At 50.1% G+C, this 11487-nt stretch overlaps 1 protein-coding gene across 2 annotated transcripts in view; it reads left to right on the top strand.

Moving 5' to 3' along the window:
* Nucleotides 1-308: 308 nt before the first annotated feature.
* The window catches only part of ASAP2 (ArfGAP with SH3 domain, ankyrin repeat and PH domain 2), a 154808-nt gene continuing 143629 nt past the window's right edge, over nt 309-11487 (top strand). For both annotated transcript variants that reach the window (XM_070451860.1, XM_070451854.1), the window contains exon 1: nt 309-535. In XM_070451860.1, the coding sequence (XP_070307961.1) occupies nt 410-535 (126 nt within the window). In that variant the 5' untranslated portion in view covers nt 309-409. The remainder of the gene's footprint in view (nt 536-11487) is intronic.

Below are 11487 nucleotides of genomic sequence, written 5' to 3'. Positions count from 1 at the left end.
CCGGCCGGCCGCCGCCCCCCGGCCCGGGCCCGCCCCTCTCTCCGCTGGAGTCGCTCGGGGCCCGCGGCTGGCTGGCGGGCACTTCCCGCCGGCTGTGCGCCTCCGCTTCGGGGACCGATCGTGAGCGCAGGCGGCGGCGGCGGCGGCGGCGGCAGACGGACGGACGGACGGGCCGCGCCCGAGCTGCGCGGCGCTGTGCGCGCGCGGCCCCTGCTCCCGCCGCCCGGCCCCGCGGGCGGCCCACCCGCGCCCTGCGGCGGCTCGTGCGGCTCCCGCGGCGGCGGCCCGCGCCCCGGCGCCTCCCTTTGTCCGCGGGCCGGCAGGCGGCGTCCGGGCGACCGATCGGAGCCCGCGCAAAGCGGCTGAGGCGGCGGCTGCCCCGCGGCCGGCCGCCCGCCGCGCCGAGGCGATGCCGGACCAGATCTCCGTGTCGGAATTCGTGGCCGAGACCCATGAGGACTACAAGGCGCCCACGGCCTCGAGCTTCACCACGCGCACGGCGCAGTGCCGGAACACCGTGGCGGCCATCGAGGAGGTGAGCGGCGCCCGCGGGCCTCGCGGGGCGGCCGGGGGCGGCTCCGGCCGCAGGTAGCGCCGCGCCCGGGTGCGTCCCCGCCTCCGCCTGCCCCCGCCCGCCCCCGCCCGGGCCCGGCTCCGGCATCCCGGGAAAAAGTTTCTTTCCCTCGGAATCCGGACTCGGCCGGGCAATCCCTGCCCGAAACAGAAGCCCTTTGTTCCAGGAGAAGGCTGCTGCTGCCAGGCTACCTTGGGCCTTTTTAAGACCACCCCCCGCCCCTTCCCTCCCCAGCCCCCCGCGGGGCCCCGGGCCGGACGGTTCATATCCCGTCCCCCTTGCCCGCGCCCAGCCAACTTTGGCCCGAGAGTCGGGGCGGTGGTGAGCGGGGAGTCCCCACCCTGGCCGTCGCGGCGGGGTCATCGGCTCGCCAGCGGGTCCCCGGCGCACCCCCCCCCCCCCCCCCCCACCCAGTCCGCAGCTTGGGGAATTGCCCGGGCGCCCAGCCTGCCCGGCGCGGTGCTCTGTGCCCGGGGCCCCGCTCTGCCGGACTCGAGGGCCGGTCCGGGGGACCCTGGCTGCCCAGGAAAGGTGTGCGCACCTTTAGCCAGGGAGGCCCGCCCGGTCCCGCAGCGCGCCCGGGGAGGAGTGCGGGAGCCGGGCTTCTGATACGAAGGACTTTGCTCCCCTCCTCTCCCCAGCCCCACCACCCCGGGATGTGTGTTCTTATCTGATCGCACCCCCCGGACGCCTCCCTTCCTCAACAGCCTGGAAAAGGCCTGATTTTAGGCAAGGTGCAGAGTCATCGTCTGCTGCTAACTAGGAAGCCCTCCACGTCCTGGGCGAGCGCACTTAGGACCAGCAGGCTTAGGTGACGGTCAGAACGGCCTCCTACCGAAGGGCAGGGTTTGGGAGGCCAGGGCCACCGCTGACTGTGGTTTGGGGCTTTTTCTCGCTTCTCTGCTCATTTACCCTTATCTGTCAGATGGGACGAGCAGTGCATCCTTTCCAGGGTGGTGATGAGGGTCAGAGACAACTGTGTGTCAAGTGCTTGGTTTATACTAAATAGGTATATACTAAAGGTAACTGGTTTACAAGTCCTATGGTGCCGCTATTGAATCGATGATCACCCTCTTTTCCGCCACAATGTCAAGGTACATTCTTGAAATGGGGTATGGTAGGTATTTTAGAAGGAGAGGACTGGGCCTCAGTGAGTGAAGGGAGGTCACCAGAAGAGCTTAATTAAGCGATGGCATTCAGTTTTTTTGCCCACTTGAACAAAGCAGCTGCTGTTAGGAACTGCTTGGGAAAAGATAAATCCAGAATGTTTTCCCTTAATGAAAAAAAATTTCCTTTGTAGGCATTAACAGTCAATAATAGGCTAAATGAAAAGCAGCAGATTCAGCATTCTGAATGTTTTAAGTGTAGTAAGGGCATCCTCCCCTCCCTCCTTCCTCGCCCCCCCCCCCCCTTTTTTTTGGTGGAAGAGAGCTGCATGTAAACGTTTTGCAGTGAGCTGTGTGATCCGACATCACTTAATTCTCCTCTTATTAGCAAGGCTTCAAAATGATGCCTTCAAATTAGGCTGGTGGGGGATGAGCGTCAGAAGTTTCTTCAGAAGTGCTGGTTGAAAAGCAAGAAAAAAATTTTCGCAGTGTTTTGAAAATACATCATTAATAATGTTTATTGACTGATCGCAACCCAAAAGGTAGCTGAGTATGTTTTCAGGGAAGGGAGCTTTTATACACTATGCCTTAAAAAGAATTCTTTATTGTGCTTAAAGTTCTGTTTCTTTTCCCTACTGTAGTTTGTCGGTTAAATATTATTAACACTGGCAGATGTTGGAAAGCTAGGCAAACACGAGTTGCTATTAAAATTGGCATACCCTTTCGTGATTAATGTTAGTTTGTGGTGTGTAGTTCCAAAGCTCTTTTAGTGTGCTGGGCAGATTACCCTAGAGTTCAGTTACTGAGTGGATGAAAGAGAGACCAGATTTGGTCATTTTATTAAACTGCAGGCTTGCTCCATGTTGTGTCTAAGAACACACACGAATTGGTTAAAATCTCAAAAAAAAAAAAATTACAGTCTGTCTCACTTTAAGCAGATCCAGTACACATACTGAGATGATGCCACATGTGAACTTACATTTATGAGAGAACTGAATTCGGAACAGTTTTATTTAACAAGTATGTCTTCATATTTTGATTTTAATCAAGCATGTGCTCTTCCTGCAGACAGTGGTTATTGGGACAGAGTTACTCATTTCACAGAAATAAATATAAAATTTGCAAGTCCATGGTCCTATGTTTAAACACATGTGTCACTGAATTAGTAAACTAATTTTGAACTGAGTAACCTTTGTGTATCTGTTATTTCCAGGATAGGCTATGTCTGCTAAAAATCATCCTACAACTGAAGTGTACTTTTTATTTGATACGCATGCCTGTATCTGGACTATCCTACCCGGTACTATGAACCTCTCATCTGTTGCATTTATTTCTCATTCTCGAGTTACACGTGAGGAAGTTGAGGCTTAGAAATGTTAATTTGCTCAAGGTTATAGAGCTAGTAAGTTGAAGAGCTGGAGCTTGAACTTGGCTCCATGCTGTTTTCAGAAATGATGCTGCTGTTTGTTACTTTCAGTAAGGCTGAATTCTCTAAATGACTCTTTTGTCAGATTGTCCAAGTTCAGATTCCACCACTGGCCAGTTGTGTGAACTTGGATGAGATGACTAATGTTTTCTCGTTTGCCTTGATGTTAGTCTGGATAACAATACCTGTCTGCCTTGGAGAGGTGAGAGGGTTTAATGAGATAGTCCACAGCACAGTACCTGGTAGACAACCGGTGTAATACATGCTAATTGCTTTAACAGTTTGTATTTTAATTAATCCATAGAACCTGATGCAGATATTTGGCCCCAAAATGAGATTTACATGGGTGGGTTGATGTGGCCTAGGAGAGTAGGGGGAAAGAAATGGTTGAATGAGTAAGTGAGTGGAAAGCCACTACATGGCTGTTAACCATTGCTTTTTAACTGGTTTGTTGTCTTGGCAGCAGGTCAGCACAGCAGTGTTTTAAAATTTTCACTTGGTGATCTCTTGGTGAAGTAATTGTTTTGCACAGTTTTAGCCAAGTCTGGTGCTTCAATTGGGATCTGCCCTGTGTTTTTGGAAATAATGGAAAAAATCAGTAGTGACTGAATCTGAAAACCGTCCCCCTCTACTGTTTGTGGGGTTTTTATTGCTGTGTCACGTTCTTTGATCCTCTGAGCTCTTTGAAATATTCTCAGAATAGGGAAAAGTTGTACATGTATGTGAAATGTTCATAGTTAGACCCTCCTTTAAAGCATCAGCCACTCTGTCGTGCTTATTTGGCTTTGTCAGATACATAGTTTTAAAAATAAATTTGATGTTGACTTGTAAGTATTAAAATTTAATCTGCTTCCTTCCGGGCCATAGTTCTCCACTCTGTTGTCCTTGGTTGCCTTGGAAATCTCATTGCTGTCACAAGCACAGGGTTCTAACTGCAGGGAGAGAAGGAGCATCTGGACTGCCCAGACTCCCGGGGGCCTTGCTGTCCTTGGGGCCAGATGCCCCTCCCAGCAGCTATTAGTGGGAACCCGGCCTGTGTACTTTTTAGGCAAGAGTATGGCTCTACACCATAGCCCTGTGTGATTTGTTTGAAAAACACCTCCTCCAAATAGCAGATTAATGGATTTTAGATTTATTGTTGGGTTTCCCTGATGGCTCAGATGATAAAGAATCTGCCGGCAATGCAGGAGACCCAGGTTTGATCTCTTGAGTTGGAAAGATCCCTGGAGAAGGGAATGGCTACCCACTCCAGTATTCTTGCCTGGAGAATCCCACGGATAGAGAAGCCTGGTAGGCTACAGTCCACGGGGTCTCAGAGTTGGACACGACTGACTGAAAGGACATCACCTACTTGCCCAGTCCATTCTTATTTTCAGAAATGAGCCTGTATGGGTCAGACAGGACCACCTTAAAAAAAATAGACATATATGTTTGTTTATGTGGCTGTGTCGGGTCTTACTTGCGGCAGGTGGGATCTTCGCTGTGGCCCTCCGACTCTCTGACTGTATTGCTCTACCTCCAGAGCCTGGGCGCCCAGTAATTTTGGCTCAGGGGCTGAGTTGCTCCATGGCATGTGGGATCTCCGTTCCCTGGTCAGAGTTCAAACCTGTCTTCCCTGCACTGCACAAGGCAGATTCTTAACCACTGGACCATCAGGGAAGCCCCAGGGCCACCTTTTTATGCTGTGTTCTGTAATCTGGACATAGGTGTCTGGAAATCTCGGAGTGATTTGAGAGAATGATCTCTGCTTACGAGATTCCTATTCTCCACACCGCCCCCCCCCCCCAATTGCCCCTTCAATTTGTCTCTTTCTTGTGATTAACAGCTAAAATACTAATGCCTTCCTGGTGGGGTTTCAGGCCTGTCCCTCGTTCAGTATTTAGTAAGTGCTTGCTGTGTGCCAGGTGATGGGAAGAGAGTTCCCGGGAGGAATGTGTTCTGTCTTTGAAGCAGCCTGCAGCTGAGTGGGAGAGACAGCCATCCTATGAACAAATCAGTGCAGTAAAACATGGTTAGGCTGTGACCACAAGATTGTCCAAAATCCTGGATGCCCAGGGATGGCAGGGGTCAGGTGTGTCTGGGGCCATGGATAGGAGGGCCTTGGATGATGACGTGGGATCGAGTCTCGAAGTCAAGATAGTCATCTGTAGTTACTAAGCTGTCTCAATAGAGCTTTTTGTATTTGTCTCCCCGCCTTAGGTAAATATTGACCCACTCCTGAGGTGGTGGCCATCTAGGCCTCTGGTTGAATTTTCATAGCCAATCCACAGCACTGCTCAGACCACGAATTTGGAATAATCCCTGATCCTTACCCTCCCCATTCCCAGGCCCTGATGCCTTTCTTCATGGAGCACATTCATTCTAGATCTGCACTGTCCAGTTGGTGTTGTTCAGTTGCTCTGTCGTGTCCAACTCTCTGTGACCCCATGGACTGCAGCACATCAGGCTTCCCTGTCCTTCACCATCTCCTTGAGTTTGTTCACACTCGTGTCCATTGAGTCGGTGATGCCATCCAACCATCTCATCCTTTGTCGTCCCCTTCTCCTGCCCTCGATCTTTCCCAGCATCAGGGTCTTTTCCAGTGAGTCCGTTCTTCTCATCAGGTGGCCAAAATATTGGAGTTTCAGCTTCATCATCAGTCCTTCTAGTGAATATTCAGGGTTGATTTCCTTGAGAATTGACTGGTTTGATCTCGTTGCAGTTCAAGGGACTCTTGAGTCTTCTCCAACACCACAGATCAAAAGCCTCAATTCTTTGGCGTTCAGCCTTCTTCATGGTCCAACTCTCACATCTGTACATGACTACTGGAAAAACCATAGCTTTGACTAGACAGACCTTTTTCAGCAAAATGATGTCTCTGGTTTTGAATACACTGTCTAGGTTTGTCATAACTTTCCTTTCAAGGAGCAAGCATCTTTTAATTTCATGGCTGCAGTCACCATCCACAGTGGTTTTGGAGCCCAAGAAAATAAAACCTCATTCCTTCCACATTTTCCCCTACTGTTTGCCATGAAGTGATGGGATTCAGTTCAATTCAGTCGCTTAGTCGTGTCCGACTCTTTGCGACCCCATGAACTGCAGCACGTCAGGCCTCCCTGTCCATCACCAACTCCTGGAGTCCACCCAAACCCATGTCCATCGAGTCAGTGATGCCATCCAATCATCTCATCCTCTGTTGTCGCCTTTTCCTCCTGCCTTCAATCTTTCCCAGCATCAGGGTCTTTTCAAATGAGTCAGCTCTTCGCATCAGGTGGCCAAAGTATTGGAGTTTCAGCATCAGTCCTTGCAATGAACACCCAGAACTGATCTCCTTTAGGGTGGACTGGTTGGATCTCCTTGTAGTCCAAGGGACTCTCAAGAGTGACTAGTGATGGTTAATTTTAGGCAGTATCCAACATGGCAGCCTGAAATCAAGCATTCAGTTTCTTGGCTGCCCCAGCCACATTTCAAGTGCTAATAAGCACATGTGCATTGGACAGTGTAGGTTTAGAACATTTTTGTCATCGCAGAAAGTTCTGCCGGACAATGCTTTTTAGATGCTTGCAACTCAGAAGGGTCTTCTGACAGCAGCATCGGCATCATCTAGAAGTTTGTTAGAAACACACACTGTCAGAGCCCACCTTAGGCCTTGGAATCAGAATCTATGGTTTCCCAAGATCCCCAGGTGCATTCTGTACTCGTTAAGGTTTGAGAAATGCCGTTCTCACCGTGACGGACAGTAGAATCACTTGCAGGGAGGGAGGAGGTTGTAGAATAGAGAAATGCCTGGCCCACTCCATGAAATTCCGACCTTATTAGTTAGGGTGGGTCCTGAAGCACTGGCATTTTCTAAAGCCACCCCCTAAATGGGGTTGATGATCACTGCAGTGAAGTAATGTAATGCCAGGTAGTGACAATTGATAAGTTACATAGGATACAGGAATAGAATGAGACTCTGAAGAGTGGGAAACTGCAATCAGGAGAGGCCTCTCTGAAGAGGTGGCATTACAGCAGAGCCCAGGACGCAGTGAGGAGCCGGGGAGGAGCCACCTGTGAAAAGGCCTCGAGATGGGGGTGACTGAGCCGTCCTGGAGGAGAGGAGGGGTGAGGCTGGGGGCCAGGCAGGCCAGATCACAGGAGACCTTGGCGATGTCGGGAAGGAGCTGGATTTTGTTCTCCTGTGGTGGGAAGCCATTGGGGGGTTGATCTCATTTACATTATTGGTATTTCAGGGTGGTCGTTCCAGACAGGATAGACAGGCAGGGCAGGAGAGAAAAGAGGGAGATTGATGGGGGCTAGGGGTCTTCCCGGCAGGCCGATGCAGGGAGGGCGATGAGAGTCCGATGGAGACCCTCTGTGCTGACGGTCCTGGTGTGCGCTGGGGCGAGCTGAACACAAGAGGGTCCCTGTCCCAGTGGAGGCAGAGGCCAGGCTCCGGCCCCCGAAGAGTGGACCTCCTGGTGTCCCCCTGGTGAAGCTGACACCCCAGTGTCAGCGGGTGGAGGCCCGCTGTGTGCTGCTCAGCACAGCTTGCTCTGAAAGTTGTGTTGGAACCAAGGCTGGACGTTCATTTGGTTTTCTGCAGACACAGGTCAGAGAAGGGAGAGAGGACGCAGAGCTGTGTGGCCGGGGTGTTTGCTTCCTTCCTCTTGTTTGTAGGCAGATGTAGCCCGTGACACTTTCTTAGCGGTGTCAGATGCCTGGGACACTGTTCCCATTCAGCTCCCCAAACTCTCTTCTTTCCACTAAAAAAGAGGTGGTGAGTTCACCTCCCCTCCTGCCACAGTAGGAACCTGCCTGCTTTGCTTATACTTTCTCTGTGTCATACGGCCTTCAGGTGGTTGCCAGGGTCCTTCCAGGTACTTCTCTACCGTTATGGTTTTATCATATGGATGATGTGGAGTAAATGAACCAGAGCTGGAATGCTGGAGCTCTGTTTTCATTTGTATTTGGTTGTGTTGGGTCTCCTGATATGTAAATAGGCCTGGGCACCTGCCAGGGTATTGTCACTGTGGGGTGCAGTGACGTAAAAGCGGGCAGGACCAGCTCCTTCCCCGTAAAGCCCTTATTTTCTTAGTCTTTTGTGTGCAGTTAGTGTTTATCCCTTCAGCATTTCTTTTGTGCCGTGGACCCTCTAGAACTCTGGAGAAAATATTTCAGAAAGATGTTTTAATGCATCGAATAAAATTGAACCCAGGTCTGCATTGCAGGTGGATTCTTTACTGTGTCTGAGCAACCAGGGAAGCCCAGGAATGGAGTGGGTAGCCTATCCCTTCTCCAGGGGATCTTCCCAACCCAGGAGTCAAAGCGGGGTCTCCTGAATTGCAGGCGGATTGTTTACCAGCTGAGCTACCAGGGTCCCCTCATACAATCTTAAACGGGACCAGATATATTGAAATACAGTTAGAAAAATATTTGAAAAAATGTATAATACTAATATATATTTCTTTACTAATACATTGAATATCAAGATCTGGTTGGTTGTGGGTCTAATAAATACTTTAATTTTGAGGTCCTGATGAATGTAAGCAATGTGGGGAGCTATTTCTAATGACTCTAAAACTATATTAAGTCTTCTTTTTGGAGTCACAGGTACTGCTGATGTTACCATGGTGTGTTGCTTACATTCATAATTGAGGGAAGTGCTAAATTTTAGTTGGGGGCTGATGAAATACAGATGTAATTCTTTTTTCCAATCCCAGCTCTCTGAATTCAGACTAAGAATTCCAGGCTTGACAAGACTATTTTAGTTGATTGTCTTTTGGAGTGAGTGAGTGAGTGACTCTGTAACAGTGTTGTTTAAACAAGCCTCATGATTATTACAGTGTCATTGTCATGAATTGGTTCTTAGAGTTCAGCAGAGAGGGGTGACACCCCGAGCCTGTATTACTATCATCGAGCAGGAAAGGTGCTTAGAGGAACTAGGGGTGGAGGGTAAAGCTGTCAGTTGTGGTTGGACAGCCATGCTCTCCGCATGTTTTTCAAGGTCAGGGCTTGGCAGTTTCTCATGTGACCCCAGGTTAGTTCATACCGTCGTGCATGCCTCGGAGTTCAGTGACACAGTGGATTGCATCTATGAGTCCTGTAGTTAGGACCCTGAGCTGGGCTGCTCAGTTCTCCTATTTTTACCTTTCTTGTTTTTCTGGTTTGTCATCTGCTGTCCTTAACTCTGAAGGGCAGGCTGGGTGTGAAGTGATAGATTTATAGGTGCCTTCTGCACAGAATTCTAAGGGGAGGCTTGGACTTCTGCCTTGTTCTCGGTGAGGGTAACGTATTTGAAACAATGCTGTTGTTGCATGAGTGTGTTTGGGGTGTCTACAGCATAGCTGAAATGTTACTGTCAGTTCCTGTTTTTTTTTTTTTTTTCTTTTCTCTTGCCTCTTAGCACTTATTGGATGCTTACAGTATGCCAGGCTTGCTTTAAATTTTTTACACGTATTAACTCTTCACTTGTTCGATGATTACAAAAGTCCTGTAAGGTCTCTGGAACCTAAACCACTTTACCAGGAGCACAGAGCTAGGAAGTGGTGGAGCCAGGATTCAAATGCAAGCATTTTGACATTCGAGTTTCCGCTCCTGTAGCCTCCAGCTGCCTCTGTGGAGCCTGGCCTGGAAAACGCTGTCCATGTTGATGCCTCTGTGATTATTTGGCGCGACCTCTCTCTTGCTGTCCAGTTTAGTACCACGCACCTGCTGCCTTCCTTGAGTGGGTGCTTCTGGGGAATGCTTGCTACCTCTCTGCCTCCTCTGTCTGTGTTGCCCCCCAAATGGTTCCTCTTTACTCCTTTCACTGCTTTGCTGACATGCCCAGCCCTGCAGAGCCTGGTGGCCCCGGGCACTGCTCACACCCTGGCAGGAGGCCTGCCCTACTAACGGGATTATCATCTCTCCGCTCCAGCTGAAGATGGCTCTGTCAATATGATTTTATACGCAGCTGCTGGCAGAGTCCTTGGCTGGTGAAGACAGTTCCCGCAAATGATGAATTGCCTTGGCTTTTAGGATTCTGGCCAGGTAATCCCGATTTGAGGGCCTCTTTCCCTAGTTTCCTAGAAATCACAATCTTAATAGTGTTTTTTTTTTGTTGTTGTTGTTTTAATTTTTTAACACCAATGGCTGACATTTCTCTGAGCACTAATTCTGTGTTAAGGGCTGTGCTGTCTTGTAAATGGAAGTTTTTGATGATTGAATCCTTTCACTTGGCCTGTCTGGTGTAGATCCTATTACCTCTGTTTTATAGTTGAAGACACCAAAGCTCAGAGAAGTGCCATGACTGCAGGTAGCTAGCCTGCCCCACAGTTAGCAGATGATGGAACCAGGAACCCCAGCCACGCCGAGATCAGCCTGTGTGCTTAAGACTGTTTTCCTGTTGGTCCTTTAATGCCTCCCTGATGGTCTCCTGCTGGCATCTCTGTTGCCGGTAAAGATCCCTCTTATGGTTGTTTCTCTGGGCTTCAGTCGTGCCGGTTGATAGTCGTCCACCTTCTGCAGGTGGGTCTCTACTGTCGATGCCGTTGAGGTGAGGTTGCCTGGGCAGGGTTGTCAGACTCTAACCCCTGGGGAGGTGCTTCACATCAGAGGTGTTTATTAAGTGGCCTTGCCTGCTTTGGAGTGAATTAGGACACATCCCCCCACCCCCAGAGCTGAGGACACTGTCACAGCTGCTTGTAGAGGACTCCAGAGCCATGTAGGCAGTGACCAGTCCATGCAGTGTCCCCCCAGTGTCAGCAGATGTGTGCTTGGAGAGCGAGCACTGCAGGGTCACAGATGTGACTTGTCTAGGCAGACTGAGTACCCTGCTGGCAGTCAGGGAACTCTGGGGAGATTCTGAGGGGAAGGGAGAGTGTTCAGTCCCTGTACTGTGTCTCTTCCTCTGCTAGCCCTGATCTGATAGCTCTCCTGGTATTGGGCCTTGGGCAGCTGATTTCACTGGTCCAGCCTCAGTGACCTCGGTTGTAAAGTGGAGGATGAATGAGATGTTTCTTAACATTGTGTCTGCAACACAGTTCACCTGCCTCTTCTTGCCTTCTTTCCTTTTCCTGACCATCTCCTCCACTTTCTCATGGCCATTCAAATCCATACCTTTCAAGAGGTTAGAGGTGAAAATATCCCTTTCTCTACTCCCCCGTTAAACATTCTCTCCCCCAAAACACCCCTGGAGTCGATAAGGTGGTTGGCCCAGAGGCTGCAATTTCTTTGGGTGCATCACTAGTTTGTCTGGGACAAATGGTGCTCTGTACTTTGCCATCCTGTCTCATGAAGGGTCTTTCCAGGTGCATGCTTTGGTCTCTTGATTACAGCGCTGTTGTGCTTGGCTTCCCTGGTGAAAAGAAACAGGACTTGCCCGTGTGGTCTCTGATTGCAAAGTCTGTTAGCGGGAGCGTCACTGTTGATCGCCTGGTTGC

This window comes from Odocoileus virginianus, chromosome 2, assembly GCF_023699985.2.
Source record: "Odocoileus virginianus isolate 20LAN1187 ecotype Illinois chromosome 2, Ovbor_1.2, whole genome shotgun sequence".
NCBI lineage: Eukaryota > Metazoa > Chordata > Mammalia > Artiodactyla > Cervidae > Odocoileus > Odocoileus virginianus.
The sequence above is the reverse complement of the archived record's forward strand: the minus strand, read 5'-3'. Positions and strand labels throughout refer to the sequence as shown.